The 19,251-nt window shown below is 41.6% G+C and overlaps 1 protein-coding gene across 1 annotated transcript; it reads right to left on the reverse strand.

Annotated features, from left to right (window-relative positions):
• Window positions 1-2,636: 2,636 nt before the first annotated feature.
• LOC131232409 (blue copper protein 1a-like) lies at window positions 2,637-4,939 on the reverse strand. The gene is made up of 2 exons (XM_058228630.1): window positions 4,774-4,939; window positions 2,637-2,977 (listed from the first exon to the last, which is right to left on the reverse strand). Exons 1-2 carry the CDS (start codon window positions 4,937-4,939, stop codon window positions 2,637-2,639), a joined length of 507 nt encoding a protein of 168 aa, XP_058084613.1.
• Window positions 4,940-19,251: the final 14,312 nt, after the last annotated feature.

Below are 19,251 nucleotides of genomic sequence, written 5' to 3' on the forward strand. Positions count from 1 at the left end.
ATATATATGTGTATTATTTTTAGAATTGTCCATTCATTATATATCAAAAACTAGATGGACTGTCGGAGTTGATAACAAACTTTGCTACTTGTAGAATTCCAGAACACTTGTGTATGAACCATAGTGCTCTGCCAAACACTATATTAAATTGAAATTCTAACCAATTTGACAATACAACACTTCATCTCCAGGCCTCTCTCTTTCTCATGATATCATAAAAATGAGGGGCCTTTTATCATAATCTCCCCATCTCTGTCAATCGAGTTTTAAGTAATGCACAAGAATGGGAGCAAACAAACTTTCTCAGAGTATATAAAGAATGATATCGAAGTCCCATGGCCATGCTCTACTGGATTGTTTTACCCTCTCCCATCATCACCACCACCACTCGCTCATGGTGGAGCGCAAGTAGATGACTTTCTTCATTGGCCTCAATGCCACTCTCAAGGACAACAATAACAATCTGACCACATCAATAAGAATGATTCCATATTCATAGTTGGTCCACTATATAATACTATTACGAAGAGAAAAAATAGGAGACGACTAGGTGAGGATCATAGAAGATCTCGACATTTTTGGTTTGAAGTGAGTATGAGTCCTCAGGAGGAATAGCATGAATTTCTATAAGAAGCCAGTTTCTTAATTTGACTCACTTGTTTTACACGTTGGTTCGAAGGTCAATCACTCATCGGGTGGCAAGGATTGTCGAATTCATGTAATTCTCAAGAAGCGGCCAATGCGCAACAGAGTCCACTAAATGGATGGTCAATAATGAAATAAATAGCATACATTTGTCACATGGGCCTCATCATGTATTTGTCATGGCTTATAAATTAGATTATTCCAATAATTAAGAGCCACACATGTATGTCAGCGGGAACCATAGGTTACCTTTTCCACTTATTTTAAACTTATCTTATGAGTGGACCAGTCTTGACTTTGGGCCATGGCTAATACAGAGTGGCACAACGACATAGGATGAACAACCCATATCTCATGTACACACCACGTTACAATAGTTAGAATGGCTGGTTACATCCACTCTTGGAGAATATCACTAATTTAGGGCGTGATGCGATAATATAGAAATGTCTCCATGATAAAGTCCAAGAATCTTCCTATTTCAATTTGCCATATATGTGAAGGCACATGTATGAGCTAATATAGAACTTGCAGCGAATGAAGACAACTATATTCATAAATTAAACATGTGAACATTTTCATATTAAACTTAAGCATGTCTGGTCATGTTACACTCAACTATGTTATCATATTTCCAAATAGTTTCCACACAGTAAAATTTTCGATTTCAAGCTATAAGATTGTTGGAATATGGAGTTTGGAAAACTATTTAGATAAAATAAAAATAAAATTAAAATGAGAAAATAGAAAACTTATCGGTTTGTAAAAGTCAAGGCATGATGTGAATCACTCGGCTTGAAATCAAATTTGCTTCCCTTGGACAACGTCCCAAGTGCAACAAGTTTCCAAAACAATCGACCTCTAGGATACAACGACTATGACCCGGTTCCAGCGGTGCACTCACTGTACACAGGCTCGAACTACTTGTAGTCTTAACTCGAATTAGAAAATACTTAAACCTTATTTTTAATGTAAAACAAACTTTTTATTACTTTCAGCTGAAACAGATGAGAAAAAGTCTATTTATAGACTTTGTGAATACACCCTTTAAGGGTATAGAGATACCCTTTCACAAAGGGTTGTGACTATTGGGTTTAAACCTAAGTGGTGTGACTATTAGGATTAAAAAGACATAACTTTTCAAAACAAAATATGAAAGGATGCAACCTTTCAAACATATGTGAAAAGACACATCTGTAGGGCACATGCACACCCATGGCCATGGCCCGTCCTAATGGATATTTTGAAACACTAATTATTTAAATAAATAAATACACATTTGTTGGTCCAACCATTGGAGGTTGAGGATTGTGTAGACTGAGACGTTTTATCCGCATCCTTCATTCATTGTGGGGTCCATCAGATCAATAATATGGATCTAACATGCAATGGGCTTCACTGGTAGAAATTCGAAGAATCGAAGATGGGCTAGACTCTTATGATGGTTGTCTTTTTTTCAAATGGTAATAAATCATCTCTTACACTTGTGGCACTCATGTAATGATATCTTGACCATCCACCTTAACAGGTTCACAACAAGCCATGGCCACGATTTCGAAGAACCCTCCATTTTACACCACTAGTTAAAAATTCAAAATTTGGCCAATGTAAGTTTTGGCATTATATTTATTCAACCGGATAGTTGGGTAATTCGACGGCTATGGATTTTGGCAAGTCGCCAACCTACCAAATGGGCCCAATAGATGAATTATCTGGATTTCGTATGCACGTGCACATGTAGAGAAATTGAGTGCCTGATAGCAAACTCCTAGCTATTACAATTCACCACTCTTGGATAGTAAAAGTTACTAAACATATATAAATCATATACCATTTGCAACATCATAAGAACTCCACTCAGGAAAAAAGTTTTTTTTAAAAAAAAGATGAAAAAAAATTCCATAAACCCAAATGAGTGCCTGAAATTTCAGGAGCTCTTATTTAGGGTGAAAACATCCGAACCATTGTCCACGAAAGTCAAACTTAGTCTATCAAACCATGATCATCAACACAATGGCGGCTATGCCAACCATCAATGCCTGATATCCAGCTGCCACGATCCCGTTCGCCGAGTTAGGCGCTTCAGCCTCTGGGCGCCATTGTGGTGGGGAAGCTGGAGCTAGCGAGTCTGAGACGGTGATCGCAAGCTTCTGGCCTCCTTTCGCACAGTGATCGCTCTTTCCACAGATGTACCACTTCCTGCCGGGGGTTACAAGGGTAATTATGTCATTTCCGGTGTTGAGAGACTCGTTGGCTGGGGGAATAATGCAGTCCTTGAAGGCAGTCCCATTAACCTTGAAGACGTCGTGAAATGCGGCATCATATTTAAAAACTGCAATTAAACAAATTTGGATATTATGAAGAGAGATTAGACATTGCTGTGAGACCCAATAATTAATGCTTTTGTTCAAGTCAACAGATGTTCGGTGGGACCCACGTGATCCCTCCTCTGTTAGGCCCATGGGTGGATGGATGGGCCTGTTTGAAGGAAATGGGAAAATGAAATTGGAAAATACATGGACTCATCATCTTCATGAATTTGCATTGGATTTAAATTTCACAAATCCCAGAGTTTAGTGTGTTTGGAAATCAAGTTACAAATGCATGGTCTTGGAAGTATTTGTTACAATGTCAGATAATTTATTACAATAAAAAAAGCTTTCTTGCTTTATAGATTACTAAAAAAGTCTTTAATTGGATTTTCCCGAAATCTACCAAATGCATGAATCGAGAGGTATGGTTTCTGTAAGTCCAAAGAATCTTCCCAAATAATCCTAAAAGAAAAGGAAGAGAGATATGAAATCGAACAATCCCAACCATCTGATCAATGGACTTCTTTTCATCCTACCAGCCATGGAAAATTAGATTTCTAACCACTCATTTAAAGTCCAACATTCTGAACCGTTAGATGGCAGCAGCATTGTCAACCCAAGGTGGACCTGCCAGATGAACAATCTGGACTGCTAAAAAGGTGGGCCACACCTGCACAAAATACTGGCCTAGTTCGAGTTGTATTGAATTTTCCTTGATTGTAAAATTACTGAAATAGTGGACACAAAAGAGAAAAGTTAGAACCAGCCTAAGGAGACTAACTCTTTCATTTGTTTTCATTTCTGCTTAGTTAGATCTGGCATCGAGTCGAGTCGGACCAAGTTAGGGCTGACTTGATTCAGTTTTCAAATAGGCCTTACGCGAACTCAATCCGACTTGGTATCGAGTCCTGCATGCATGACCCTGATCCGAGTTTGGGTCTGGCGTGGACTGATCCGGACAATTTCGACCCAGTCAGAAATACTGAGTGAGGTCGAGTTAGCACCCAATCGGGGGGAGAGAGAGAGAGAGAGAGAGAGAGAGAGAGAGGGGTGGTGGGTGGCTGCCTGCCAGGCTTGGGAGATGAGAAGGATGAGGGAGGGAGAGAGAGAGAGAGAGAGAGAGAGAGAGAGAGAGAGAGAGTTTGGGATTGGGTCGGATGTGGCAGGTAGGGTTAGATATAGTTTTTGTTTGTGTGTGTGTGTGTGTGTGTGTGTGTGTGTATAAACCTGAACCCAAGTCGAGTCATGTTTCAGATCGAGTCGAGTCTGATAAGATCAAGTTTTGGGTCGAGTTATTAGGTAACTCAAACTCAACTCGGTTTGAGTTTAGATTGGGCTAAGCGTAATCAGTTCGGACCGACTCTCCCATTCAAGTTAGGGTTAAGTCGGGTTTGAACAAGTCGGACTAGTTGAGTCACCCGAGTCATGTCGTATCGTGCCCAGTTTTATGCTTAGTTCACTGGTGTGATAGTCATAATAGATGTCCGAGAGTTTTCAGATGAGGTGATGATGACCAGCCTCCTGCACATGTCCCAAATGTGTTCGACGTGCACCGGATCTGAACCATCTAGATGAAGCAATATGACATGACCATTCCTCCAGCTAAAAATCAGGCTCGCCGGATGTTCAGATCGCCCACAGCAATGGACTGAATTAGAATTTTCAGTTCAAACTGGGACAGGCAATCACACCTCATGTAGTGGACAAAAATGAAGCAGAATAATTTTCTCGTGGCATCCAAACAAGCCCAATCATGGCTACCAAAAAAATTAAGTAAATAAATAAACAAATAATGAGCGTGGGTGCACTAATTTACCAAGGTTATCTCCGACCGTGAAATCCTTGCCCGCAGCCCAGGTTTGATAATCGAAGTTGGGGGTCCACCCCTTATCATCGCCGACCACATATTCTGTGGCCAAAGCGACTGATGGAAGGATAACAACCATAACCGCAAGGACAACATACATTTGTTTAGAAGCCATTAGAGCTAATCAATATAATTATGATACTTAAACCTCTCTTAGCTCCAATGATCTTCTAATTGCCCAGTTCAGATGGTTATTGGATGGATCCCAAGGGGTTAATTTATAGAGGTTTCTATGGAATATGACATACAAAATTCGATTAACAGATATGCACCATTGGTTTTTGTGGCCGGCTAAGGGCGGCATGGCCCATATGGCGCGTACACAAGCGTTAACAAGATCGCATTGGATAGTCCGTGTTATGAAAGATTATTAAAAATAGGGAGGGCGCAACCGTTAATAAAACGCATTCGAGAACAACTTTTTCGTGACCATGTCAATGTATACTGATATGTGACGCATGTGCCTACCAGGCACACGCTTGGAACATCAGAGTCGCTCATCAGGTCGGCACTACCATGACCATGCCTTGGCCCGAATATTATTTTGGCAATGTCATCGTGTAGGCTACACGTACAAGATTATGGATGGTTACTAAAAAAAGTTGGATGGCCTATAATCAAGACAGTGTGGCCCACCTGATGAGTGGATATTTTCTTCTGAGACATTGCATGTCCTTGGTGTTCCCCATCTAGTGAGTGGATTGGAACCTGCACGTGTGCTTCTCTTTCATCTCTTGACGTGTGTGTTTATTTCTCGTCGTTATAACGTTACGCTCTATATTGCACCACGTGGATTTACCTTGTTTCCGTTCCGCCGAAATGAGGGGAGGGCGGATCGTATGAGGTGAAGGCAAAAGGGGATTGGGGTGCCATCATTTACGTCATCGTCTACAATGTCAGGTGAAGTCTCCTCAGAATAAATGAAAATACACGCGTGTTTTTAATTTTAAAAATATATATTTTTTTGCCCATCATGATATATGTATTAGCACACAGAGTCAATATATATTTTCCGACCACCTAAAAATGAGGCAGATCCAATGCTACTCACAGAGTCAATACCGAGGTGGCTACTGACAATGCTGTGTAGGGCCCACATAGTGTATGTGTGTTTTATCCAAGCAGTCCATCTAATTTCCAGATCATTATAAAGCATTATACGAAAAATATGGGATATTAAAATCTCCAGTGGACCACACCACAAGAAAACAGTGGAGATTAAACGCCCACCGTTAAATAATTCCTAGGGTTCGCCGTAATATTTATTTGTCAACTAAACTGTTGATTAGGTCAAGCACACCTAGATGAAGAGAAAACAGCAACATAAGCTGAATTTAAAACTTTCGTAGCACTTAAGAAGTTTTTAATGGTTAGTGTTCAATCATCACTCCTTCCTTTATTCTGGTCCACATGAGATTTGGATGTGCCTCATTTTGGGGTTCATGCAATAAAATAGTCTGAAAAAAATAGGTGAATGGCGTGGATAAAACTCATACATCATGAGGGCCACGGAGCACTGTCGGTAGCCACCTCGCTACTCACGGTGTCAGTACACAATATGCGTTCCGGAGAGGACCACACCTCATGAAGCAATGACTGTAGGGCTAGTATTGAAACCTTCGTGGGGCACACCGGTTGCTTTATGTTCGATCTGACTTATTCATAAGGTCGCACATACTGGATGACGGGGAAACACAAATATGAGCTTGATCGAATCCAATTCTTGATTGTTGCCCGTGGTATGATTTGCTTGAGCTTTGATTATACCTATTTTAGGGCTAATGTCTTTAAAGAATTGAAAAAGAAAATAAAAACGAATCAATGGTGTGAATTTAAGGAGTACATCAGGTGAGAACCTAAATCCACCGGGTGGGTGTAAGTGCTAAGATGTTGAGCACACATAAGTTGTCGAATTTCGTAAAAACAAAATCACCTCAAAGTAAATCTTCTATGATCGGTCTTTGTTTAAGAGAAGATCAAGCTCAAGATCTGTCTTTGTTCAAGAGAAGATCAAGTTCAAGATCGATCTATGTTCAAGAAAAAATCAAGCTCAAGATTGGTGAGCTGATATTTAAGATGAAGTCCGAGACACAATTAGAGTACAAATTCAAGACGAAGTCTGATACAAAGTTCAAGCCAAAGAAAATCAAATATTTGATATATCTCAGGTGATATAAAACCCTAGAAAGACCTTAGGACTAGGTACTTTCAAAATTGTTTAATTATGTGTGTTTTCACTTGTTTTGCCTGGAATTCAGCTAGTTTAACTTTTGATTCGACCAGCTTAAGCTTCCTCGGCCAGTCCAACTTCAAGCTTGAATTGAATAATAACTTTTGTTGTAAATTCGGCTAGCCTGAGTTTTGGTTCGGTTAGCTCGAGAAAGTTCGGGCCAAATTCAACAACTTCAACTTTTGAAATTCGGGGGAATTCGACTAGCCGAAGGTCAAATTCGGCTAGCTGAATTGTGCTATTCGGTCAGCCAAAATAGACCTCGAGCTAGCCGCATTTTGGATAATTCTTATCCCGCGCAATCCGAAATCTGTTGAACAGAATTTGCTGAACTTATGCTACTCGAAGTCTATCTCAAGCTAGCCGATGTTCTAACTTCTTTACCTATAAATTGATTTCTTCTCTCATTATGAATTACACAAGTTAATTATCAAAATTCTTCTACAAGAGAGAGAGAAACTCAAGTTATTAGCAAGCTATTGGATGATATTTATAATTTATTTAAATAGTTTTTTCAATTCCCTTTAATCTCAGATCTTTTAAATTTAATCTAAGAGAGTAAACTATATTCCTCTTTGAGATCTAAGAGAATTGAATTAAGTAACTTTTGGGTTTAACAAAATTAAAATCAATAGAACCCTAGACCCTTTCTATTTAACTGAACATGACACCATTTACATTCAGGAAAGAGGTTATTTTGCTACATCTTGTAAGGTAAAGATAAGTATACATTCTATAACTCTTTTTAGGTTTTATTTGAGATCTCTTGTGAAAATCTTCATTAATGTTTTGTCGAGATAGCCTGGTAAAATCTTAGTTTAAGTTTTTATTATGATAGCTTGTGAAAATCACGAGGAATTGTATCGGGTTATTAAGGTGACCCTGTGAAAACATTTTCATAGTGAAAGCCAAAATTACGAGGGAAGTAATTTTGGGAGTGAAGTAAGTGTGGTTGTTTTTAAAGCACTGAACCACTATAATTCTTTATACCATGTGATAAATGCCTTATTTTTATTTGTGGTGGATTGAATGTATTTAATTTTAGTTGTGTGGTGAATATTGTAATTCTTTAATTTACTCTTGAAAGTTTAAGGTTTTGATTTTAAAGAAATTCGTGAAATAAGATCGTCCTACCTAAAACTTTAGGTGAAGGTTGTCCTATGAATTATTTAGAATCAAAGTTTCAATACTCAAGCAATTGAGATGTTTTTATTATTTACATATTTAGAACTTATTTTGATTATTTGGCATTATCCTATTCCCCCGTCCCCCCCCCCCCTTCTAGGACATCATAAGCCCTACTTTTCAGTGGGACCCTCACTATGGGACTCACAATGTGACACGGGGATGAAGGTGATGAGGTCGATTACCATCTTCCTCAAGGATAACTACTCCAAATCCACGCAGCTTCTCTGGACTCCTCACAGAGATTTCTCGAATCCATGAGGAAAAAGTAAGGAAAATAGAAAATAAATTCTATAAAATTCGTAATTTGATTAATAAATGAATAAACAAGTTTACACCCCTTTAATTAGGGGTACTAAGCCATGGAAGAAGTTTTGAAATTAAACTACAACTAAAAATCTTACAATTAGCAACTTACTATAAATAGAAAATAGATGGTCATGATTCTTACTAGTGTGCATGGTTTTTGACCAAAAATAGTAAGTATCCTATTCGACCGACGCATGATGTTCTCCTAATTATTCTAAGCACATTTCATGTTGGGCGCACCCCTAAAGCCTAACGGATGAAGAGTTATACTCAAACTAAAACTTGCTATAAATAGTAAAATGAAATTAACATAGGATTTTGACTATTAATCTGATGGTACTTCGCAAATTCGGCACGGGCAACCCGTCATAGTAAGTTGGGTGGTTAAAGTAGCTCGTCCTACCCCAAAATCATATATGGTACGTTTGAAAGCTTATTCCGGTTTGTGAGATACGTCCGTTTTAAGTTTGACGGTACGGATCACTTTTGCTTCTGATCAGACCTTTTCTAATCCATCTTGGCCATGAAACTGTCCGTAACCCACTCTACATTAGTCTCCTTTACTTTAAAAGAACTTGTCCTACTTTGGTTCATGATACTCGGTCAGGTACGCGACATTGAAAGTTCGTAAGATTGTCATGTCATTCGGAATATCAACAATGTAGGCGTTATCATTGATCTTTCGGATGATTGGCACCGGTCCAATTTTCTTATTCTTCAATTTTTTGTACATCCCAGTAGGAAATCTCTATTTGCGTAGATGGACCATAATGTGGTCGCCCATCTTGAACACTTTTTGTCACCCATACTTGTTCGCTTGCTTCTTGTACTTCTCGTTCGACGCATGTACCTTAGTTTACACCTACGCATGAATGCTTATGATCATGTCTACCATATTTTCTGCTGCAATGCTCATGCCTAGGAAGTTGGGCAGAGGGACCAAGTCAAATGTGTGGCGAGGCACTCGACCGTAAATAATTTGGTATGGGGACTTTCCTATCGAGCGATTCACCATATTGTTGAATGCATACTCCATTTGAGACAAGGCTAAATCCCACTGCTTCAGTTTTTCGTTTAAAATTTATCGAATGAGGTTTCCCAACGTGCAATTCATAACTTCAATTTGCCCATCAGTCTGTGGGTGGTAGGTGTTGTTGAACTGAAGTCGTGTATTGAATTTCACAAAGTCCTTTAAAAGTGGCTAATGAACTTCGTATCACGATCAGAAGTAATGGTCATGGGAACCCTATGTAACCACATGACCTTTCTGAAGAATAAATTCGCCATGTGTGTTGCATCGAGAGTCTTCTTACATGGGATAAAGTCCTCCATCTTGGAGAAACGATCTACCACCATGAACACAAATCCATTCTGTGTTGTGTTCATGAGAGACCAAGCACGAAGTCTATAGATAAATCCTCCTAAGGGCCGTCAGGCATAAGTAACGAGGTATAGAGTCCCGTATTCTGAGATTGCCCCTTGAAGTTCTGACAAATATGACAACATTGTACTGTTTTTCCCACATTATGTACCAATTATAACCAGCAATACCACTCTTCCACAAAATCTCGCGTCTTATCTCACCCAAGGTGTCCACCACCTCCATGTAGCTTTTGAATAATTTGTTCCCTCTAAGTACTTTGTGGGATTTATAATCGGTTCCCTTTGAAGAGGAAACTGTCTTGTATATGTAGGTCATTGAGTTAACCTTCTTGGCACTTCATCTAAGAATATTTGAAGTCCTCGTCCTTAGCATACAACTCCTTGAGACAGTCGAAGCCAACCACCCCATTGCTCATTGTAACAAGTAGTAATGTATGATGGCTAAGTGCATTAGCCACCTTGTTCTGCTGCCCTAACTTGTACTTTAGAGTGAACATGAATTTATGTAAAAACGTGACCCATCTAGCATACACATGATTCACATTAATCTAACTATTAATAAACTTTAATGCTTGATGGTCAGTGTACAGAACAAACCTATTTGAATCAGATAATTCCGCCAATGTCGTAGTGCCTGAACAACTGTGTATAGTTCAAGCTCATACGTTGATCAATTCTTTTGGGCTTTACTGAGCTTCTCATTGTAGAAAGCTACCAGCCTGCCTTCTTGTGATAATACTCCTCCAATTCCAACATACGAAGCATCATAATCAACCTCAAACAACTTGTTGAAATTATGAAGAACCAAGACTGGTGTTGTGGACAACCTATACTTAATCTCATAAAAGCTCTTGCTAGTCTCATCAGTCCACTGAAACGGTCCATTTTTCATGCAATGTGTAATAGGTGAGACTATCGTGATAAAATTCCGCACAAATCGATGATAGAAGGTCGTCAACCCGTGGATACTCCTCACTTTATGAAAATTTCTCGAGATCGGACATTCTCTAATGGCTCACACATTTTCATCGTTCACATGAATGCCCATGGACGTTACCACAAATCTCTTGAACAACAGGCTATCCCTTAAAAAACTACACTTCTTCAAGTTGAGGTACAACTTGTTAACTTGTAGGACCTGCAACACCTACCTGAGATGTTCCCTATGATCTGTCTCATCCTGGATATATATCAGGATGTCATTAAAATATACCACCACAAATCGGTTAGTGAACAATTTTAACACTTGATTTATTAGACGCATAAAAATGCTTGGTGCATTCGATAGACCGAAGGGCATGACCAGCTACTCATACAACCCTTCCTTGGTCTTGAATGTCGTTTTCCACTCATCACCGAGTCGGATACAAAGTTGATAGTATCCGCTCCTCATATCTAGCTTAAAGAACACCTTGGCCTCATTTAGCATATCGAGCATGTCGTCCAACCGCAGTATTGGAAATCGTTATTTGATAGTAATTTTATTGATTGTCCGGCTATCGACACACATGCGCCAGCTCCCTTTTTTGAGCACTACTAAGGCTGGTACAGTACATGGGCTCATGCTCTCTCTCAAAAGACCCTTACGGATCAATTCTTTCACCTACCCCTGAAGTATCTCACACTCATTTGAACTCATCCAATAGTGAGGGCGGTTGGGCAGGCTAGCACCAAGGACGAGGTCTATGTGATGTTGGATGTCCCTTATAAGGGGCAATCCATTGGGTAAATCTTTAGGCTAGACTTCTTTGAATTCATTTAACAATAGCCTTAAACTTAGAGGAATGTTTGAGGGCTCCAATTCCTTGCTCTTCACCACTATGGCGTATACCTCGTTGATTTCCTTGGATTCTTTCATGAAATCCCTAATGGTTAAGAGAGAATTTCCCTTCACTTTAGAAGATTTAGGTGGTTCTCTGGTGCCATAGGGGCAAGGATTATCTTTTGATAATCCATGACGAAGATGTAAACATTGTCTCATCCTCAGTGGGTCGCATTACGGTTTAACTGTCATGGTCGACCGAGTAACATATGCCATGCTTCTATGTTGACCACGTCACAAAGTATTTGATCCTTATAAGTTTTACCTATTGAAAATGAGAAAATGCATTGCTCAGTTACTTTAGTCTCATTCGCCTTTTTTTTATCTAGCTAATTGAGTATTGGGAAGAATGTTTTGTTGTTGGTATCTGCAACTTGTCCACCATCACTTTTGAGACGACGTTCTCGTTACTGCCACTATCTATGATTACATCACAGACCTAGCTATTGACGGTACACCGCGTACGAAATATATTGTGTCACTACGAATGTAATTCCTTCTGTGGGGTGTACAGTAACCGTTTCACAACTAGAGAATCACCATGACCCTCGCCTGTCCATTCATCGCCATCTACTCCTTTGTCAGTGGCTTGTTCACTTTCATCAAAGTTAGGGTCTTCTTCTACAACCTCACCTTAAGTGCCCCCCCTTCATTTTTAGTCAAGTGTGTTGTGGGACATTGATGACATGTGTTTGATAAGTTGTAAGGCCCGTATCCTAGTCCGTACCATTTCATGGACTTCCGCGATCCTCCCTGTCACGACCTGTTTGCACATGACTATAAGTTGCATCACATATATCTGAGTCGGCTCGACTCGAGACTTGTACCCTTGCGACCACGCCGTCGCCGTAGTCCTAATGCCGTGTCTCGTGCACCGATGCGATACCCAGGCCAGGAGATATGGGCCCGCATTTATTTCGAGGAAAACACCGCACATTTGCAAAACTTAAGGGAATCTCTACCAAATATCAAATTAATCAATTGATGTACAAGTTAAGTACATATCCCATCACATCCATCCCTCTCTCACCCAAAGTCAACACAACCCACACCACTCATCACTCACATCCATCACTCACCCATCCCTTTCATCCCATCACCCTCTCTCTCCCTCTCATTCTCTTCACCATTTTTTACCTTCTCCATTAGCAACCAAAAGAGCCTTTGGACGTCCAAGCTTAGAGATAAAAAACCCCATCAAAATAGCCCCTTCCTTGCAAGATCCCACTCAATCCAACCCTTGGACCATCATCTCCACCATTGAAGTAGCACTTTGGGAGCATTGGAAGGCTAGGGAGGAAGAAGGATAGGTGGGTGTTTCTAGAGTAGATCTTGATTTTTTGGACAAGTGGGACCCATTTAATGTATGTGCGGTAACGTTTGGTGAGGAGCTCATAGTGGCGGAGCTCCTCCCTCACACACACGTCTCTCTCCCTTTCTATCTCCTTCCCATATTATGTGGCCCACTTGATGAATGTGAGGATGATCTAGACCGTCCAGCAGCAAGGATGCCTTGCTGTCAATATTGCTGGACATCTAGCTGCCATGCAGGCCTGGTTGGATGGGAACCCGAATATCAGCCTGGTCCCGGGACTGTGTGGCCCACCCTAATGGACTCCGCCTTGATATATGTGGTCTACATCGTCTATCCAATGGAGTGCCCGACAGGCTAGATGGGCCAGATTAATGGACCGGCCTACTGTCCAGCAGCAGGCCTGGATGATGGGAGAGACATATATATCTTGTTCCAATTAGTGAGCCATACTCACGTGGACCCCACCCTGCTATATGTGGTCCACAACCACACTGCCCATCCAGTTTTCAGATCATTTTAGGGTGGGCCAGATGGGCCAGGACCTGCTGAATGGATACTATCTAGACCATCCAGCAGGCCTGGACACAAGTAATACACAAATACTAGCTTGATTTAGAACTCTAGTGGGCTACGCTGACGTGGACGCACCTTGATATATTTATTTTATCCTCACCATCCATATGTGGATGGTGAGATGGAAGCTAATTGGCTGGCGTACCTCACTCCAACTATATAGCTATTGATTTGATGATAACATGTTCTGTGGGTCTGATGACAAGGTATGTGTTATATACCAGACCGTCCGTCCATTTTTTTAGGTGTGGGACCCACCCCACACGTGTTGCATGTGTGGAGGTGGGGCCCACCTTGATGTATGTATTCTTTATCCACATCGTCCATATCCAGAGGGTGCCATGTGGGCTGATCGTTGTTGTATGTGTTGGATATCCTAGCCGTCCTCTGTTTGTAGGATGTGGGACCACTACGATGCATGTGTTAAATACCCTCACCGTCCAACATCTGGATGGTGGGACCCACCCTAATATATATGGGTTTTATCCTCACCATCTAGCTGTATGGACGGTGGGATGCACCATGATATATATGTTTTATCCTTGCCTCCCATCTATTTTGAGGCCCACTTAGGCAGGGCCCACCTTCTGGTGACCCACGTCTAGGTGGGGCCCACCTCTCTAGTATTGATCCAGGCCGTCCATCCAGACTCGTCAGGCTGTGGGCCAAGATATGAGTCAAATCTAAATCTCAATTGGACCGCACCACAAGCAGCAGTGGGGTTAACGACCACCTTATGGAGCCTCGTTAGGCCCACTGAGATGTTGTGGGAGGCCCAGCTACCGGCCCACCTCCCCGGGTGGCCCACATTCAGTGGGACCCACCATAAGTATGCATTTTATCTAGCCGTCCATTAGTCTGACCATCCAGCAGAGCCAGTTAACTAATGGGCTGGCCGCTGGTGGGCTGATTATCCACCAGCTGCTCACCTTGCTATGTATTGTATATCCTCGTTGGTCATCTATAGGTGGGGCCCAAATTGTGACGCATGAGGCCCACTATGTGTATGTAATTTACCTAGGTTGTTCATCTATTAGACGCCCTAACTAGGCCAAGTGGTGCAGTTGGGCTGACAGCCCAGCAGTAGCCCCCTCGCTGTATATATCCTATACCGTCGCTGGCCATCAGTTGGTGGGGCCCATAGGTGATGTGTGAGGCCCACCATTCGTATGTATTATATCTAGGGCATCCAGCAAGTGACCCATCGAGTGTATATGTTGTTTACCCATGCTGTTCATCCATTGTGAGGCTCATAGTTGATGGGTGGGGCTCCCACACCTTCCTCCAGATCCTCCCGAGCCCACTCCAAGGTGTGGTTCCAGTTCAGATGTAGGAGATCCAAATAATCAGGTGGACGCCCACCAGCAGATAGATGAGCTAAGCGTTCACCGTGGGGCTCCTTTGTGTGGCCCACTAGGATGTATGTGTGATATACACATTGATCATCCACCCTCCTAGGACTGTGGGCCCCATCGACTTGTGAGGCCCACCATGATGTGTGTGTTATATGCACACTATCCACCCATTTTCTAGGCCATGGACTATATATGGGGCCCATATGATGCACATGTTTCACCCACCGTCTAGTGCATGGGACAGTGGGATCCACCATAATGTATGCATTGTATATCCAACTGGTAGGGCCGATTTTATAGTGCAACAGGCCCACCTTGGTGTATGTATTGTAGGCACTCTGTCCACCTATTTTTTCAGACCATTGGGCTGATTTGTGAGGCTCACCTTGATGTGTATATTGACCTTCCTACCCATTTATTTTCAGCCCCATCAAGCTCACTATGATGTATATGATGCACTCACCATCCATCCCTTGTGCCTAGCCCATGGGCCCTTGTGTGAGGCCCATTATGATGCATTTGTGGCCCTTGTCTGGGGCCCAATGTGATGTATTTATGGCCCATTTAATGAGGCCCAATGTGATGTATATATGTCCCATGAGATGCGACCCACTTGATATATATGAGGCCCATGTGATGTGGCCCATTGTGATATGTGAGGCCCATATGATGAGGCCTAGTGTGATGTATATGAGGCTCATTGTGATGTATGGGACCCTTGTGTAAGGCCCATTGTGATTGTATAAGGCCCATTATGATTGTATGAGGCCCATTGAAATTGTATGTGGCCCATTGTGATTGTATGAGGCCTATTAAGATTGTATGTGGCCCATTGTGATTGTGTGAGGCCCATTGAGATTGTATGTGGCCCATTGTGATTACATATGAGGCTCGATGAGATGTATAAGGCCCATGTGATGCGGCCCACTTGATGTATGAGATCCTTGTATAAGGCCCATTGAGATTGTATGTGGCCCATCATGTTGTGTATTAGGCCTTTTTGTGAGGCCATGGGTCCACTATACATTAGGCTTTTTGTGGGCCACTCATTGGGAGCAATGTTGGTTAAATGTCCACATTGATGGATAATGATGGTTAAATGTCCACATTGTGACCTTCCCCTAGGTCTTGTTAGGCCCATTTACATCCTTCTCTAAGTGGGTTGACCCTAATCATTGGGCCCCATTGATATGTGCATGACATGTCTATTCATATTGGGATAACCCATAATGTTAGGCCCCTATTGGTTGCTAGTAGGACTGTTTTAATCTTGAAGTCCATCTATGGACCCCGCCTTGAATATAAGCTGATTATCGATGCCGATTATAAGTATGTGATAGCATAACATCATGATACATGCCCATACGTATCATCTGCATGCTTAATATGAGACGTGGTTGACCATTGCATATACCATTAGGTGGATTATTATGGGACTCCTTGAGAGACAGAGTTGCCCCACCTGAGCGTACGGTACGCGCAGGTTTGATGCATGATGGATAGTATGACTCATGCATCTCGCATTTTGTGATATGACCGCCGTACGCCCTAGCAACATCAGGGTTGTAACCTCCATAGGCATGTCGTGGATGGCCAGATCAGACACTGAAAATCTTTTTCGACATGAGGTGCCATAAATATCCCTAGGTGAAGGTTCCTAAACCCTCTTGGTACCAGAGGACACTCCAATGCCGAGACCGAGTGGATACATGAATGCATGAGGGCTGTATACCGTCTCCTACTATGTCGTGATCGGTTGGAAAGGGGTGTGACCTTACTCGTCTGAGTGAGGGGGCAATATCTAAGTTGATTTAACCAGCTTGAGGAATGGGTCCGCTATCTACGAGCCGGGCCCAATATTGGCAGGCGGATAGTGAGGTCTCTTCCACTTACCCAGTTGTGCGCTCGGATAGGGCAGCAAGATGGCATAGAGTGTATTAGACCTCGGTAATGATCCTAGAGATGTACAGTGCTAATATGTGGATTTATTGAGCAGGAGTTGCATACTCAGCATTTGACTCATTCATTCATTCATTAACTATCCACTCGGGCTGGTGATGCACAATTAATTCTTATGTGTACCCTCGCAATGACCAGGATTTCGATTGGGGTGCTTGACCAACCTAAGATCAGGAGTTTACCATATTGAATCTGGCTATCCAAATTTTGGTATGAGACTAGTTTGATAGAGTCCCTTGTGATGGACCCCATAGCCTGCGATATGACGTAATATCATCCCAACTTTAAACTCCAGCTCGATCATTTCATTTGCACTGCATATTCCATTGTATCCTCGGTATATGATACTTGACTTGTTATGTCTCCGTATTGCATAGCTGATCTATATTGCTTCATCAATATATGATATTGGCTTATTATGTTTTTACATCGCATAGCCTGGATAAGGCTGATGGTATTTATGGACTTACCAACATTTTTTCACATTGCTCTGATATTACATACTTGACACTTAGCTTACGCACACACTTTCACCACCCTCTAAGCTTTCTATAAGCTTATGTACGATAGATGCATGCAGGTGGCATTAGGTCATAGCAGCATTGAGCTTGGAGTGTGCAACTATCTTCTGGAGCTTTGATTTTTTATATATGTATTTTCCTTTCAGCATTGTATTCAACTCTTTATATTTTTGGATATGTGATGATGATGGTGCCTTTGTGATTTGGGTAAACTTGTGGTTATGCTTATTATGAAATAAATGTATGTTGAAAAATCCTCCTTTTAGGATCCCAGGAACGGAATCTGGCGTATGGCGCTCGATGCCGAGAATGGGGTACTACAGAGGCTATCGACACCGGATTCGGCGATCGAGAATTCTGTGATCCCGATTTTTGAGTTTGGGGCGTGACAAAAGTGGCCCAATTGGCTATATCAGTAATAATTATTTGGCCTTAGCCGAACATAAGGATTTAGAATCCAACTTAGGCCCATTGTTGTGGGTATTACATGTTGAGGCCAAGATGAGCCGCTCACCGTATCATGGTTTGTGGTGGAAGGAGGTTAAGGACGTCTTCCTACTAGTTCTTTTCCTCGTGCCCGTACTGGATCCTGTGTGGGACTTGTCATGGGGGGTCGAGTTGAAGGATAAGGCCAAGTAGGAATTCTTACAAGTTACATTTCTACCCTACCTGCCAATTGAATTGCTTCATCTATGGTCCCAACTGGGTGCATTTGGACTCAGTCCTGAATCGTCGATTGTAATCCACTTATAAATTGTGCTACCTTCTATGATTCTATTTCTGATAGATCATTTCACGTTGCCAACTATTGAAATTCTTCGGTGTAGTTTGTGATGGTTCGATTCTCCCGCTGGCAGTTTTGGTATTGCTGGAACAATTTCTTCTCGTAATCACTTAGAAAGAATCGTGATCGAAGAACACATCTCATCCGTGGCCATGATGAGATGGGCGCCTTATTATGTTGGGTACATGAGATTTGTAATTGCTCCCACCATGCAGAAGCACTATATTTTAATTTAAATGCTACTAATTTCACATTTTTATGCTCTGGCATGTGTATGTAATCAAAATATCTTTACACTTCGGGTAGCCAATCAAGGAAATCTTCAATGTGTAATAAACCATTAAAGCTAGGAAGTTTGACCTTACCTCGATAGTCTCTTTCAGCACGATCTAGATGATCACCTCTATGAACTGGTAGTCGGGCAAAGCCTTCATTATGGTCCTCGTTGCTAGAGGTTGAATCATCTGGTGTAGCCCTACAATTTACCACTAGTAGTGATCTACGAAAATCGGAATTGTGACGTACAATAACCACAGGCAGTTGAGCATCGCCTAGGGATCGGGGTGGAAGTAACGCATCCGCAAGACGGTCGAGGGTTGCCTGCAACCCTTGCATAGTTAACTGACTCTCCTAGTGGAAAACTTCCATTCTTTCTAAAATATAGTGAATCCCTTTATCATCGTCAATAGGATTTTGGTTCATACCTTCACTTTTTGCCATCAGCCTAAGGGGAGTCCTCACTCTAATACCAATTATGCAGGGATGAATGTGATGAGTCAATCATTGTCTTCCTCAAGGATAACTACTCCAAATCCATAGAGCTTCTCTAGACTCCTCACAAAGGCTTCTCAATCCACGAGGAAAAAACAAGGAAAATAGAAAATAAATTCTATAAAATTCATAATTTGATTAATGAATAAATAAATGAGTTTACACCCATTTAAATAGGGATACGAAGCCATTCTAAAATTTCTAGATTCACAAGTTACTA

Source organism: Magnolia sinica, chromosome 18 (assembly GCF_029962835.1).
Source record: "Magnolia sinica isolate HGM2019 chromosome 18, MsV1, whole genome shotgun sequence".
NCBI classification, from domain to species: domain Eukaryota; kingdom Viridiplantae; phylum Streptophyta; class Magnoliopsida; order Magnoliales; family Magnoliaceae; genus Magnolia; species Magnolia sinica.